This window comes from Temnothorax nylanderi, unplaced genomic scaffold, assembly GCF_030848795.1.
Source record: "Temnothorax nylanderi isolate EJ_2023f unplaced genomic scaffold, tnyl_v1.0 TNYL_tig0016_pilon, whole genome shotgun sequence".
Lineage (NCBI taxonomy): Eukaryota > Metazoa > Arthropoda > Insecta > Hymenoptera > Formicidae > Temnothorax > Temnothorax nylanderi.
Window position 1 is genome coordinate 335,973 of NW_027249078.1, and position 16,258 is coordinate 352,230.

Below are 16,258 nucleotides of genomic sequence, written 5' to 3' on the forward strand. Positions count from 1 at the left end.
GTTGGAGCGAAATTCGCGGGGAGGCACCGACGTGATTCGTAATTGACGCGGTTTCTACGCAAAGACTGCGTAAATAGTCTCGTTGATACGCGCGAACTACGCGAGTTTCGCGCGCAACGTCGACACTGCGCTCTCGGCCCGCGTCCGCGTCGCGCTTTGCCTCGTATCGGCCAAGGCGCGGTGGAAGGATCGGCGAGTCCGACTGGAAGGATCCGAGGAAAAACAGCGTTACGTGATGAGGGTATATAAAATTGTACGTAGATTACACGTGCGTGTACATGATTGAGCTTCTTTTCTTTTCGACTCGCTGAATTGATCGCCCGGCAACCAATGGAAAGTTCCTCGTTGGATATTCAACGCAATTCTGATGGTCTAAAAAAAGCGTCTCAATTGTTGACCGTATTATTATACTTCGAGGCAACCCAAATTGATGTTCCATTTCGAAATGAGCACGATAATTTTAGGCAATGCGAGAGTTATCATCAAACTGTTTGAATAAATGAGAATCTTCGATGTTGTATACTGGTACTTTACCTAAAATCACTGTGTCAACATGATATTATGCTATTACGATAATGATAACGATAACGATTTTAATAATTATGAAGATGATTGTAATATTATTGTCCATTACTTCTATTTCTATATCGCACTTAAACGTACGGTTATGTCAACAAGACTGATCTTTAAATGGAATTCTTTGCCAGAGGGTGAAACGGATTAAAGGAATGTGATTATAATATGAAATAGGCGATCAGCTTTATTTTCTATTAATTATGATAATATCTGTAGACTAATCACAGAGAATAGCATTATAAAGAAGATCATGAATCCCGTGCTAATTATACAAATCGAAGATATTCTGGAGAATTTAAGCAACTTCTTATTAATTTTTGCACGTAAGATTGATAAATAACAAAATTTTTCGATGAAATATTTTTTATCGACAAACTTCGCATCTATATGTTATTTTACTGTTTTTTAAATGAAATTTAGACCACAAAACGTGCGCGCGTAACTCTACTTTATAGAATTCAGTAGGACAAAAATATTTTCATGTTCATAATCGTTCATAATTATGTTCAACTCGAAAGTAAATTTTCTTTAAAAAATAATCGTATCTCTCGCAGAAGTACGTAAGCATTTGATGATTTATACGCTTCGAATGTATCTATTTCTTGTATGACGCGTGGAAGTCGAGTTATAATTATATATTTCAATTGAAGCAAACGTTCTTATGATAATTACGATAATATGATGTTGTCCTGTCTGTCCAGTTCATAGAAATTTGCCGCTAACGATTCTCCTATCGATTAATTATCGTACGGAAGCCACGAGGCATCGATACTCGTCAAGTGCGTGGTGCAATCTCACCGTATCGTCGAAGACGCTCTGCCATTGTTTACGACGGTATCGAACTACATTAAAGTGCACGATGCACTTTTTTACGACGAGTTATTTATCGCATTCTCTCGCCAAGGTTTCGCTGAAACGTCCCGCAAAAAGCGTCATTCTTCGGCGCGTGAAGCGACACGCACAATCTTGCTAATTCATTTTGACTCGCGGCAAAAATGATCGGTTTTCATATCGACTGTGATTACGAATTGAGATTATTTATAAATTCATGCATTTCATTCCAAGCTAGAAGGCACGAATATTATGAGTCAATCGACGCTATAAATATTGACGAGAAATGAAAAACAACAACACAACTCAACTTGTTAAGTAAAATCTATCGATTGTAGTTAAAAAAACACCAAGAAAACTGTATCGTTATGTCACAAGTCAAGAGAAACATAACACGCAATGATATGCTATTCTTAAGAAAAAAAAGGTAATTTTAGGTATTATCGAGTATCATGTTCGCATACTTAAATATGCATGTATGTGCTTGTCTTTTTTGTCAAGGTAATTTACACTTTTTGCGCGAGGAGAAAAAAAAATCAGTATCAATGTTACGCTTTGCTTTCAGCCGTAGAAACACAACATCTTTTTGTTAGCGCTTTTTAATCCGTCCGGCGAGAGACAGCCGCGCGAGCATGACTCGATGATTGACTCGCGGCCGGATAGCTGTGTAGCTGTATAATTAATTAGTGAAACGCAATCTCGATGTAAATGCGTTCATGTGCGTCGGTTAATGATCGAGCGACAATGTCGAGCGAGCTGGGCGTGATCGCGACAGCTTCGGACGTTTGTTTGATCAAGGTGTGTACTCGGCTCGCGAGTTTATATTATGCGCCGTATGGCATTGAATGGTCAAACAGCCCACTTAAATAGGCGTACATGACCCCGGCGTTCACGCGGGTCGCGAAAGACGAGCGAGCTGAAAGATCTTGACACGTTAATTACAAACAATAACGCGTTTGAAGCTCAGATATTAACTCGTTTTTTCTCTTTAATCTGATAATTATTACAAGATTTTCGCGGAAGCGTATTTCGCGATAAATATAAGTAGATACAAGTAAGTCAGTATTTTTACATCGGCAGTTTAGTATTTCTCCTCAATTTCTTGTATTTAGCTCCATATCTTTGTCTTAATAATCGCTGTTAATTAAAGAAAAAGAGAATAAATAATGTAATCAATTTCTTTTTTAAGAAATTTTCCGTGTTCCGCTATATTTTTCCATATTTTATATGTGATCTCTCTCGGAGAGATGCGGCGCGGCCTTTGGAAGCTGGGGCACATGGCCCGCGTTGCTCTACGATTCTACATCGTTACCTACGATGCGTCACAGCGCATCTCTTTCGTCCAATGAATAATGTCAGACCAAGCTGCGTTCAGAAACATCACCCGAAGTGCTAAAAATCTATAGTGCACATAACATATGCTGTGCAGGATTTTCATTCGGGTGATGTTTCGGGACGCGCCCCTGGGGCCCGGCAATCATCCCGGCATCACTTGCTCTCGGATCGCAGCGCGGAGTATAGTGCACGAATCGACGGCGGCGGTTTAGATTACGAAGAATTGTGATACATCGAATTATTTAATACATTTGTTTCACGGAATTAATACGGATGCCGAGGTATATCGCATTCGATAATACTCTCTATTACATTCTTTCGGATGATTGGTCTCATAGCGAGACGCTTTTCGAATCTCAACCGCCAACTTGACTCGCGTCGTGTCGCGCGGTTTCGGAATGACGTCACACGGCACACGGACTTTCGGGGAACACGGATAAAGGAGCGGACCGTGAGTCGCGTGACGCCGCGACGTATTAATTAACGATCGCAGTCTCTATTAACGCCGTACGTCTAACTAATTCGTATTTTATCGTGTCTCGATATTTGGCGATCGTGGGTGATAGACCCAGTGTTCATATTGTTCATTAATCGATGATTTAATTGCAGGTAACCAAAATCGCCTGACAAGCAGCAAGCGTAGCGTCCTCGCGACGCCGCGACGTTGCTCCTGGCGAGTGAAGTTGGCCGCGCGATTTACGAAATGCTCTCCGCCATCTTAGCGTCTACCTGCGGGACATCGCGGGCGTCGAGCGGATCGTATAGAAAAGTTCGTAGCTTCTCCGACGTAATTCTTCCGTCGTCGTGTGATTAAGTATGCTCCGCGTCGCGAGATTAATACCGGGAGTGCCGTGCATAATGTCGAAAGTGTCGCGCGATCGTAAATGATGATATTTTCGTGCGTGAACGGGTCAAGGGAACGAGTGAGCGAGTGCGTCGGAGAAGGACCGGAGGAGAGGAGGAGGGGGCCTGGGAGGCATCGGGCGACGGCGGAGCGACCGTGGGGTGAGTATAATTATGGTATTCGTTTTATTTTGCTGTCCCGTCAGTCCTGCGGCGGATTCCGCCACTTTCGCGGTTTAACTCCGGCGCAATTTCGATCGGAGTTCGATCTCCGCATATGCGACGAAAGATATGTCGCGAACGTCGCTTCTGTCCTAAGGCCATTCTACAATACGTCGCGAACGCTCCGTTCTCCGTCGCCAGTCCCGAACGACGGCAACCGCTAATTGAAAAGTGTTATTTTCGGTTGCGCTTGTCAGGTGTGACACTTGTGATTGTCCAAAGAGAGTTGGTGAGGTTTTAACTTTCTGGCGACAGCAACTTGCAATCGGGAATCAGAAAATAGCACTTTTCAATTAGCAATTTCCATCCTTCGCGACTGGCGACGGCGACGGTGCGTTTGCGACGTATTGTAGAATGGCCCTTATTCGCACGGTCGTAATATAACTTAACAATTTTCACGAGCGCGATAATTATTTGCTATCGACTCTCTTGGACGCTGCTTTAATGTGAAAATATTTCTATGTTACAGATCAACGCAGGATTACAACTTACAACTCCGCTGTTGCGCATCGGCCGGTGAGTGATTTTTTTTATCTTATTTTAACGAGGCAATGGATTTGTAAAAATTATATTACGTAAAGAAAGTGTATGTATGAGAAATGAGATATAAAAGAGTTAGGCTCCTATTCATTTCGAGGCAATAGATTATAATATAATTAGTTTATTTGTAATATATTTATATATCTCTCAGTATTTAATGTTTTAATTGTTTTCTGTAATAACTGTAGGAATAAATAATATATTCAGATATTTCATGAGATTAAGTTATTAATACAGAGCACTTTACAGCCACATTAATTATCATTTTAAATACAAATTCTGATATAGCGTCTAATAATTGTTAGAAAAAGACTGTTCATAACTCTTTTATAATATCTCATTTCTCATTACATACACTTTCTTTACGTAATATAATTTTTACAAATCCATTGCCTAGAAAATATTTTTATAATTGATGTGAATAAAACTGAGCACACACACGTGCCTGGTCAGCCTACTCCCGCTCCATCCCGCCACTCATGTTGCCGAGAATCCGAGGCCTCATTCTCATCACTGCTTTCGGCCGGTGTCGCGCGTAATTGACTCCGGGAGGCAATCGATGCCCGTTCGACTCTCATAACTTACTCCACTATCGTCGACGCATTACCCTGCCTCTCGATCGACTGTATAAGAGGGAGGGCTCGCGCGATATCTTTACGCTTCCCTCGTGCCTACGGCCAGGCGAATCGGTGCCCCGTGCCGGCCCGGTCTTTTCGCCGGCGCGGCAAGTAAAGACGTTTATCATTGTCGACGCCGCTCGTCGCCTCGGCGTCGTTCACGGTTATTACGGGTTATGAGCGTCGGTGGGAGGCGCGCACACGCCGGTCGATATAAAGGGAGAAAGTGATGATCTCGAGCGCCGCGCGCTGGAAAAGCTTCATAAAGTAAATTACTATGTGCCGCACGTACATCTTATGAGGATTAAGGAGGGACGTATCAAGAAAGATCTCCGCCAAGAAAGGTCGACGTGGACTTTACCTTTCTCTTTCCCCTTTCATTTCATTCCCGACGTAGCCGCCCTAGAGATGCTTGAAAATCACGATGCTTCCTCCGGCCGGTGTATATACCTCCCCCCCCCCCCCGGCTCGGCTGTACGCTCTCACCGATAAAGAGGGTGGACCGAAGGTAAAGGGGGCCAAAACTAAGCGGAGTAACTCGTATAGATTACAACGTTAAGCGTCTGATAAATTCGACGTCGGGCTTCATTGGAATTTTTCTCGCGTAAGGACGCCGGAATTTTGCGAGACGCTCAAGGCTTTATTCTCTCGCCGAGGATTTGCGACGCTGTATGCGAGACATCTCCTTTACCGTGGGTAAATTCGAGCAATTTATAGTCTGTCTCGTTGCTATTAAGATGCAAATAAAAGATTTGAGAATAAACCGTGTTGGTTGAACTCGAAGCAGGAACGTTTCGAGTTTCAAGTTCGAACGGAGCTGACGGTCCGTCTGTTCGATTGAATAGAAAACTGAGCGATTGAATTGCTGGGATATTAAAAATAGTTTAAGTAAAGATAATATATAAAAATATGAAAAAATAAATGGCTTTTGTCTGTTTCTTTTTGTCTTATTTAAACAAACAGTTCGAATTGTTTGACTGTATTTTTTAGATTTGAACAATTTAAAGTGACCGGGAGGATATTTATTCGTATTTTTACACAGTCACGATCGTTGATTGATCAATAAAAAAAACGCTATTTATATATATATATATATTCGATATTTCTTGTAATAATACAGAATTGCTCGTATTGTATCGCGTATTTATTTAACTTTGCGTACATAGCGTAAATAATTTTATGTAAAGACAGTGTCAAAATTGTACGGTAAATTAAAATTAGAAGCGTTTGTTTTCAAAATCATCATATCACACCGATTACTCGCTCGCGAACAATAGTCCGGTGCAAGCAAGGTATTTAAGTATTTCTCATTTTCTCTTATCCTTTATGCAACGTTTTACATTAAAATAAATATATCTATATATATATATATTTCGGTCTTTCTGTATGAGCGTTATTCCATGACAGTAGCTTTGAAGCTTAAGTTTTATTAGTTTCTGTATAAACGCTGCAGAAAGTGAATCATGATAAACGCAAAGTTTCATATTTATAAGGAGTTTCTGTCTGTTGTACGTAAATATCATTAGCAGCCGGATGTCCGTATCGACAAGCGTGTTTGGAAGTATATTATTGACGATGGAAGTTAAATCAAACGTCGCGTTTGTTTCGCTTAAATGATCTCGCCAAATATTAAAACGCATACGAATTATTAATAGCACTGTCCGATGTAACAAAGTTTGACATCCAATAGGTACATGTCTCGAAATAACGATGTTATCGTGCTGTCTTTCGTTTCGCGCCGTTTGACTCGTCATAATGATGTTAAATTAGAAACCAATAAACCAAGTTCGACATCTTGTCACGTTCATCTATAAGATCAATGCTTGTGACTTTTTTTTTGTTTCATCGCGAAGCGAATTGCTTGCATGGATTTTCTTACGCCACGTAAAAGTCACGCGTGTCCTCGGATTATCCCGTTCTTAACCGTTTTACCTCTCGCGTGCAATGTGGTGCGAGGTGGCTCGAGACTCGGGCGTTTTATAAGACATAATTAATCGCAAATACGAGAAAGGTACGCGAGCGTAGTAAAGGTGACAGCGGTGGAGGAACTAAGGACGATGGCAAATATTGACAGATAAAAGAAGAGACCGGACCGGAGGGCTCGCGACGTGGCTGTGTGTGCAGTTTAATATTAAGGCTAGACTTTCCTCCGCAATCCCCCGGAATCTACCTTCGCGCGTTCTCGACTGTATTCTCCCCATTGAACCTGGTGCGCGCGTACTCAATACGCGATTTACCCCCGTAAAACTTTTAATTACGAAGACTGGAATTAATTTCGCGCCGTGACGACAGCTACGTATAAAATGATCGTTAGATTATAATAAAGCAGGCGTATTCTCGTGTCGCCGTCTCGATTATTGATCGCCAGTATAGCTACATGGCTGGCTTTTGAATGCACATATTTCTACTGGAATATATTACGCGCTAGGATTATTGCGTCCATAAACTGGATGATTGACTAACAACCTGGATGGCATAATTATATTAGCGATTTTTGTCCATCGATAGAGATATGTCTCACGATCTTGAATATGTGTGTTTAATTTACCTTACTTCCGATATTAGTCACAAATTATTAGTTAGTCATTAAAAATTTTAGTAAAGTTATTTAATTTTCTTCCTTCCTTTTTATAAAGATCTGTCGGGCAGTTTTCAATCATATTTTCTTGCAATCACATTTCCCGCTTACGTTCCATGATCAAGCGTAAACATTGCGCCGTTACGAAGTTTTTCCGCAAGATGCTCCCCGCCTGTCCCATGGGCCCTCATTTCAGACTCTTACTTAACTTAAGTTAATAGGACTAGGGTTAACAGAATATATATACATAGAGAAACAGAGGGAAACGTTTTTATTTTGCGTCGTTACGGCATTAATGAAATATGTGCGGTAATTGATCGCGAAAGAGTTAAAAGTATTTCTCGCGATTAACGAAAGTATTGTTCGCGCATAACGAAGCAGAAGCGTGACATATGCGTCGGCCAAATATAAACTAGCGAATACTGTTATCGTGATTTCACGGAGCTACGGGGCGGAGGCGTGGCTAATTAGATAACTCCGCTAAACTTCACGTATTTTAATAATTTCAACCGAGATTCAATAGAGAGACCGCCGCGCAATAATAAGCACGCTTATAGCGCGCGGCGCGCATTCGCGTTCCGGTTGATGACGGATCTCGTGCTCACACGCGAAGCAACTAAATTGGCCAAAGTTACTGTGAATTTCACGCCCCGGTGTAAAGCAGCTCGGAAGGAAAATTAAAGAGGATGCGACTGTGTGCCGGGGAGCGAAGCACGCAAGAAGCGGACGAAGAAAACGTAGCGCTGTAATTTCGCGCTTGGTAAGCTCTCTAGACAGACCACGACGTACTCGCACGACTCGGCGTCGGACTCGGCAAAAACCAGTTTAGTAACCGAGGTTTAATTGTCTGTCTTCGAGGGTCTAATAGTTCTCTCTCGCGCGCCTGTCTTAATCAGATAACGAAGAAAATTAATTGTAAATCGCGCTACGATTTCTTTCGCGTTTATCACGAGCGGGAGTACTCTCTCTCTCTCTCTCTCTCTCTCTCTCTCTCTCTCTCTCTCTCTCTCTCTCTCTCTCGGAGAAATTAAACGGATGAGATCAACATTAATCAGAACAATAGAATTAATTATTACTCAAGTTATATTACTTATATTATTAATGAGATCTTGCTACATTGATAAAGAAGATAATTATGACCAAGGCGCCGTTAAAGATGGTTAAATCTTCTGAATATATAGTTACTCGTAGAGCAGTATAATTGTTTGTAGTTTAATTCGTGATCTTAATAAAAAAGCGTAGAGAGAGAAAGAGAATTCTAAATATACGCGAAATAATGTTAATCAAGATACTTTGTCAGGGTATTTCCCGGAGCTTCTTGAGCTCGAGTTTTCCAAATGTTTACGCAGCGCCGAGGCGAGCAACGCAAAGATGACAACGTGTTGTACGTGTAACGTGTATGCTTTAAAACGACAACTCGCGTTGTCGCGAGCGTTTCTCGCGCGAGTCATGAGCCAGAGAGACACATCACTATATTAAACTCTCTACCCGAGCTAGACAAAAATATGTGTGCGCGCACGGCTTGCTCTTGTTAAGCGTGCAATAGGCAGCCCGGGACGCTTAGTCCGCATGGGGCAACAAAACACACGGGAACTTCTAGGGAACTTCCGACCGTGGCTTGAAATCTTGTTAAATAATTTAGCTCTTTTGTGTACCCTCCTCCAGCTTCTTCCTCAAGCTTGCTGCACGCCCGGCTTCTCTAAATGTAAAATACGCATGACTAAGCTCTTTATTGTGACTTGATATCCCATTTGCTGAAAGCGCTCTGTTGCAATTGGGATTAATAATCTCTCTCTGTACCGTGGACTCCCTTTGCGCCTTTGTCTCGTTACATCGCCGTCGAAAACTATTACGTAACCGAAAAAATCCGCGCAGCTTTGACAGAGATGTACTTATGAGAATTTTATAACGTAATGGATGCTCTTCTCATTTAAATGACTTTTAGCGACACTTGTGTCTATTTGAATTAGCTCACGTCAATAGCTTACGATAAATGGAAAGCATTTATTATACTCATAAATTGATGTCACATGCGACAATGTCTGCAATAACATAAAAATATTTTTAAACTTTTGATATTTTTTAAATAATTTTTATTATTTTTAATGTGCTTTTTTTCCAATTAAAAGAATAATAGCATTTTATTTAATCCTAATATCCATTACTTAATTTAAGAAAAATTTTACTAGTCGAAGTTTGAATCACTTATAATCGTAAAAGTGAATTAATTTTACAATTGCTTAAACTTATTTAGCTAATTTAATTTTATTTAATTATGTATTTAATTAAACTCTTCCTCAATTTAAACATAATTTTAATTTCAAGGTCTATATCTATAGATTTTTAGAGACGTGCTACGTCCAGAACGATACTTTTAGTCAATATTTTTGATAGATATTTTCATGTGAAAATTATGCCACTTAATCAAATTATTGATTTTAAATTATCCCTGATATTCTGCGAGTTATTACTAGATCCAGATTATTCATTGTGCTAATAAAAAGTGTGACAATTGAAATTATAACACCCTTGAAATAATTATACCACTTCGACACTATATATGTCTATGATTATATACCAAACTCATATCAGACTTTAATATTATGTAAATATCTAATTATATTTCGTCTACTCAGAAATAACTCAAAATCTATTTGAGCTATTTAGGTTCATGGAATTCTAAATTATTGGCTCTCACTATTTATAATATCATATTAAATAAGGACAATCCATTTAAGGACAATATGCGAATTATATTACATAATGATTTTTTGTCACAAAGAAGGACTAAATTTTTTAAAAGTTTTGGAAAGTTTAATGCAAGTTTTAAATTTCTTCTTATTCTTCTTTTATTAGATACAATGTTTTGCTAAACATTTTGCTCGATTATTCACTTTTACTATAAGCAAAAGTTGATCACAAAGTACTTAAAAAAAAATTATTTTATTGATTTCTACACTTTTATACATTGTTATAAAATGAAAAATTTTTTATGTCTTTATAATGCATATAAATATCAGCAGAGCGCACAACGAGAAAACGGCACGTTCAAAAAAATCTTTTTTTCGTGTGTATTCGAGATTTCTACGAGATGCAAGAAAACTCGCGGAAGTCGCCGGGTTAATTGAAGTTCACGCGAGTTTAGTCGCGCTAAAAGGGAGCTAACCCCGCGAGAGGCAGATGAAGAAACGGCGGCTGGGTTCCGCAAGTAGTAGCGGAGGTGACATAAGGGCCGGCGCAAATAAGGGATGAACCGTCTCTCAATGGGAGTTGCGGCGCGGCCGCCTCGTTGCATTTAAGTATAAAGTTACTAATGGATGTAGCGGCGTTGCGCGGAGGCGACACAAACAGCTGGCGGGTCTCGGTATAGACAACGACAAACGCGGTTAGCGAGCGACGACATAACTCGCCCGCTAGAAAATGGAAATGGCGAGAATCGAACGGCTGGCCGGCCGGCCGGCCGGGCCGTCCGTCCACTTGTAATTTCGAACTACTGAACGCGATACATCGCTAATTATATAGCGGCATGCGAGCGCTCGACGGCCGACCGCGGAATTTTATCGTACGAAATGTTGTCAGCGTTTAATTTCCTGCTAACCGCCAGTCGAACAAACCTTCGGTGGAAAACACATACGGAATGCGTACACCATGCCTTTTCCACATCGGAATGGGGAATGAATTGCGTCATAGATAACTTCAGATTTTTTCAAAGAACCGTGAGCTTTTTCACGAATCGATCAGTGCAGTCTAGAGTTTATAGCTGTCGTGTAGAACTTAACATAGATAAATGTATTTTTTATATCAAAAGATGAATCATGAAAGGTTGTAGCCAAGTAAATTTAGAATCTTGAAGATTTGAAGCCTAATCTTGAAACTTGAGCATTAATTTACAGAAGAAAAATGGAATAAAAATTCAAATTATTCTGCTCATAAACATATATCTGAATTTAATGTATATATATTATACGCTATAACTTTATTGTAAGATTAAAGCTCTTTTGAGAAACTTTCGGTCGGTAATCTCGCAGTATTTTGAACGGTACTGCATTATTGCTCCTTATATGCGCAGCATCCGCAAAGTTGCGGACGGAAAGTTTCCTCGTGTAATAGTGGTGGTCGCCTATTAACAATTCCGTATACACATTTTTGGGTCACGAGTAGCAAGATAGAGACTGCGGCCATTACGCGAGTCTGGCTCGTTGTGGCGTAAATGCACTAAGAAGCCAGTACGGCGGGCAGAATGAGCCCAACACCCAAGCCTAAGCTTCATTAAGAACTTACTCGGCCGTCCAATGGCCGTGTTTGTTCACTGAAGTTCCGGCTACGTGGTAAGGGGTCTAATACATGTTTACACACGAGACGACGACTTTACGTCGTTGTCCCGCCATTTACATTATCCAACGCGGTGGCAGCTCACATTACGGTGTAAGCCGGGCGTTCTTTAAAATTTAATTACGCGGCCGCGGCCGACTTTGAATGAATCTCTTGTGAACTTCGAGTAGGTGTGGCGCTCTCATTACGGGTCTTAAGAACGCCTAAGAGCTTCCATTATGTAAGATTTTTTAAGTACCGGCAAAGAGAAAGAAAGGGAGGGAGGGAGGGAGACGGAAAAATTAAGTTGCCGCGGCGCCGCTAAGTACGCTTAAGCGTCTGTAAGGAAAAATGGAATAAGAGCCACATCTCAGCTTTCCCGAAGTCCTTAACAAGCGCCGCGAAAAAGGCGCGAGAGCCGCGCAACGTGCTCGATAAATTACGCTCGTGTTTCGAAAATTCGTGCCGTCGACCGTCGTCGACGGAAGCCGGAAGCCGGAAGCCGGAAGAATGGAGCGATTAATGAGAGCCCCGTGTCGTGTGCCCGCGCTTTCGAGTCTTCGCACGAGAGTCGCGAGAACCACGAAGACGATGCAATCCAATGAAACTGTCGTTTACTTATACGTGAACGGCGTGTCAATGCTTGCCGATCGTCCCGAGATACATCCATTACCCTTCTCGGCCTTTCGCGTCATGATTCTGTCGGAGGGTGAAAATTTCCTCGCATTTTCGAACGATAGCAGAGGCTTGACTCGCATTCCCCTTATGGCTTTTTAAAAAGTTGACGTCAAATTTTATTATAAGGGAAAAAATTTCAAGAATTTTATAGAACAGTAATTTTTTAAGTAATTATTTTTAGAGATTGATACGTTTTAGAGATGGTTGTTATATCGTATGAATATATGAGAATTTGATATCGTGAAGCTAACGAATGTCACTACGAACAATGATTATTTTTCACCTCTTTATTTCCGGGTTTTCTTTGTGGAACTTATAGAGATTTTTGCGTTGTATAAATACCCGCGAGCGCATCCGCGGTAACGTAGTTGAAATTGCTCGATAGCTATCCCCCAAAGGAAATTTTCATGCGCGAAACTCTTTCCCAGTAATTGAGTCAATATTTTCTCCCTGACGTTGAAAAAGTTTTAATCGCCTTGTCGGGTGCACCTGAAATCGATAGCGACAAAGACTCGGCAATATCGCAATCGCGCGAGAAAAAAAATCTTTAATTTTAATAGATCGTTTTTGAAATAGATCTTTAATGTACTTTAGAGCAAATCGGTTTTAATATATTGTGAAAAAAAAATGTTGAATGCGTAACGGCATGCGAAGTTATACATTGAGGATAATATGTGAAACAAAGAAGAAATTTCAGAAACAATGTCTAGAAGTTTGTGCATCTAGAGAAGTTCTAGAAGTTAATATTATCTCTCAACCGGCTAAAATAATAATCCCTTTTTTCGACGCCAACAACTTTCTCAATTCGCCAACAGACGGTAGACTTTGTAAGCTTAAATGTAGCTGTGTCACAAACATTCTGCAAACCATTATAAAACAAAGTTGCGGTATTAATTTTTACGGGCCGATTAATTTTTAATTCAAACTAAAAGCTTATTTTTACATCCGACTAAACATACAAATATCAAATCCCGCTTAACCCTTCATTGCACACATTTTTTTATATAAAACATATATTTTGCCGGATCTTTAGTGTGTGGAATTTTTTAGGGTCGCTGATTGAAAATCTCAAGTCAAAAGGGTAGATCTAATATAATTGACGACCAAATTTAAAGAAAAATTAACTATGGCTTATACATTTGACACGTACATGCATACGTCGACAAGGGAGGAGACACGAGGACTCGGTATCGCGAAGGGGTTAAATTGAGCACGATTAACGTTCAGGCGATGCTCCAACGGATTGTAGTGAATGAATCACCGGGAATCGTATACACTGGTATTATGAACGACAAGGGGGTGCGTTACACGCTCGTTCGCCACCGCAACGAGCGACACGGGCAGAAGCGCGCTTGTAAATTTGACCGCAATATATTCGTGGAAATGGTGGAGCAATCACGCGACAGCGTCATTCGCTCGAACGTAATGAACGATTTAAGTTGGGTCCATCGCCGATCCGACTGTTGTTTCGCATTAGCGCTCTTTGCTCCGAAAAGGAGCCCGCGGTTCGAGTCGCGCTTTATTTCCTCGTTTTGTAATATCCACGTGTGCTCTGTCTACATATATTTCATAATATTATGCAAAAGGAGCGAGAAGAAATGTAGGTACATTTGCCGCTCTCAAACCCGGCGCTTTCGCCCAGGCTTTTAAGCGTCGTGCATCTTGCGCCCAGGCTGTTTATAGGCTTTGCTCAACGATATAAGTACGCACGGTACCAATATGTTTCTCATATTTTTCTTCGCTTCGCGGGGGCGAGAGGCGCGAGCGCGATGATATACTTTTCCGAAAACAGTGTTGTCCGACACCGGTCGGTCGGTCTATGTTGGGCGTATGTGTATATACAGGGGAGTCCGCATTATATATTTATACCCGTAAGCCGAGCGTTTGCTGGATATTTACGACAGATTGTCCGGTTAAGCGGCTTTTGCCGTTCCAATATTCTCGAAAGAGGCTGCGCCCCGACGAGCCTTCGGTTCGCTCGCCGACGCGACGTACGGGGGGAATATAGTTTTATACAACGTCGCATTATTGCAACGGTGCATTATTGCTTGCAAAATAAATCGCGCGGTCGATACCACGGCGATCCGCCAACTTAGCGATAACAGTCGCCGTTGTAACGATACAGTCGACATAGCTGGTGAAACAAAGGGAAATTCCACGTTTCGCAGAGCACCGTACTTGTTCAAATATGACGACCATTAGTCGTTACTTGAGGCTGTTTGTACTTGAGCGTAACATCGATAATGACATCGATATCAGCGTCGCGGATACAAACAAAAGTTAGCGTGTACATTCGCATGTCGACATAATACGGTAAAGATGTTTCTTTGATTTAAATTTATCCAACGTAGAAATAAAATGCGACAATTTTTTTTATCGAACAATCCTCTAAAAATTAGTGAAAAGATGACGATAGAAAAATATTTTAATTATTTCATAAATTATCATTATTAACCATTAGCTAAACAGCAAGATAACCAAGTTTACCTTGAAGAAACATGAAATATTTTGACTTGTGACAAAGTATATTGTTATTGCAGGACTAATCATCGATAACGAGACATAGATAAGATAAAGTGGCAATCTCCGTTGTCTCGACATGTTTGCCGTCAAAGTGGGCAATCTCGCGATATTACATGGAGAACAACGTACCGTTTGTTATTGCGCATTCATCCCTCGTCAAGGGAGAGAAACTATGAACGGCAAGAATACGTCGCCAGCAGTATTCTAGCAGCTGTTATTAATCCACTCATTTGTCACAGACGCTTATCTTGCGCGATCCTCCTCGTCCCGGGGTCCCTTTGCGGATATTTCCTCTTCTTTTCGCTGCTTATAGTCCCGCGCGTTGTAGTCCTGCCAGTTCGTTCGCGGCGATTACAGAAACATTGCATTTACATCGCGGAGCAATTCCTTTTCTGTAATATCTTCAGCGAGTTTATGATACAACGAGTACTGATGTCTCATGTATCTCGTATATATCTTTCTCGTTTTGACTGTTTAAACAGGTATTTCGCGATTATGTGTATGTTAATAAATAAGTATTTTTAGCGACTTCAGTTTATTAAAAACTAATAATACGAGTTTTGCGTAATGTTTGTTATATGAATCGCTCGGAAACTTTCTATTATATTTTTTTATACCCGCGCCTTTCACAATCGGTTCATGAGGTCACAAAAAAGTGACTTACTTGATTAAAGCACGGTGAAAAATTGCTCTCGCGCGATTTTATTGCTTCTCTTGGTACAGTAAAAAGGTTAAAGGGGTTAAAGAGAGAGGACATACGGCCAGCGTACGTTTTTTGGGGCTGGTAGACATATTTATTTCTCCACCCTTTATCTTCGCACGCGGCGCTGGGGGCACCGATAGCCACAGAGCGTTCGGAAGCGGCAGACTAGCCGTAATCGATCGGGTCGAGCCAGTGATTAGCGTGTAATCGAATAAGGCCGAGCGATCGTCGATTAGCGATAACCGATAGCCATCCCGTTAGGTAACCGATAAATTGCACACACTCACGTACCAACACTCACGTCGCTCCGGGCTGTTGTATAACCCGAATTGAAAGCGGAAGAGAAGGGAGAGAGGGGCACCGAGGTTGTGGAACCCCCACGGGTTCCGCGGCGAAGCTGTAAGTTGACGTCGGACGACGGAGCAGCTGCTGCGAGTCCCCCGTTTAATATTCCGCCTAATTCAGCAAATAGCAATGCAATGGGACGCAAGGATCCGGCAA

The 16,258-nt window shown here is 41.2% G+C and overlaps 1 protein-coding gene across 1 annotated transcript in view; it reads left to right on the forward strand.

Moving 5' to 3' along the window:
- Nucleotides 1-120: 120 nt before the first annotated feature.
- LOC139768413 (uncharacterized) overlaps nucleotides 121-16,258 on the forward strand; it is a 370,378-nt gene continuing 354,240 nt past the window's right edge. Inside the window, exons 1-3 of the mRNA XM_071698567.1 lie at nucleotides 121-253; nucleotides 3,352-3,747; nucleotides 4,277-4,323. Coding sequence (XP_071554668.1) covers nucleotides 3,627-3,747; nucleotides 4,277-4,323 — 168 coding nt within the window. The 5' untranslated portion in view covers nucleotides 121-253; nucleotides 3,352-3,626. The remainder of the gene's footprint in view (nucleotides 254-3,351; nucleotides 3,748-4,276; nucleotides 4,324-16,258) is intronic.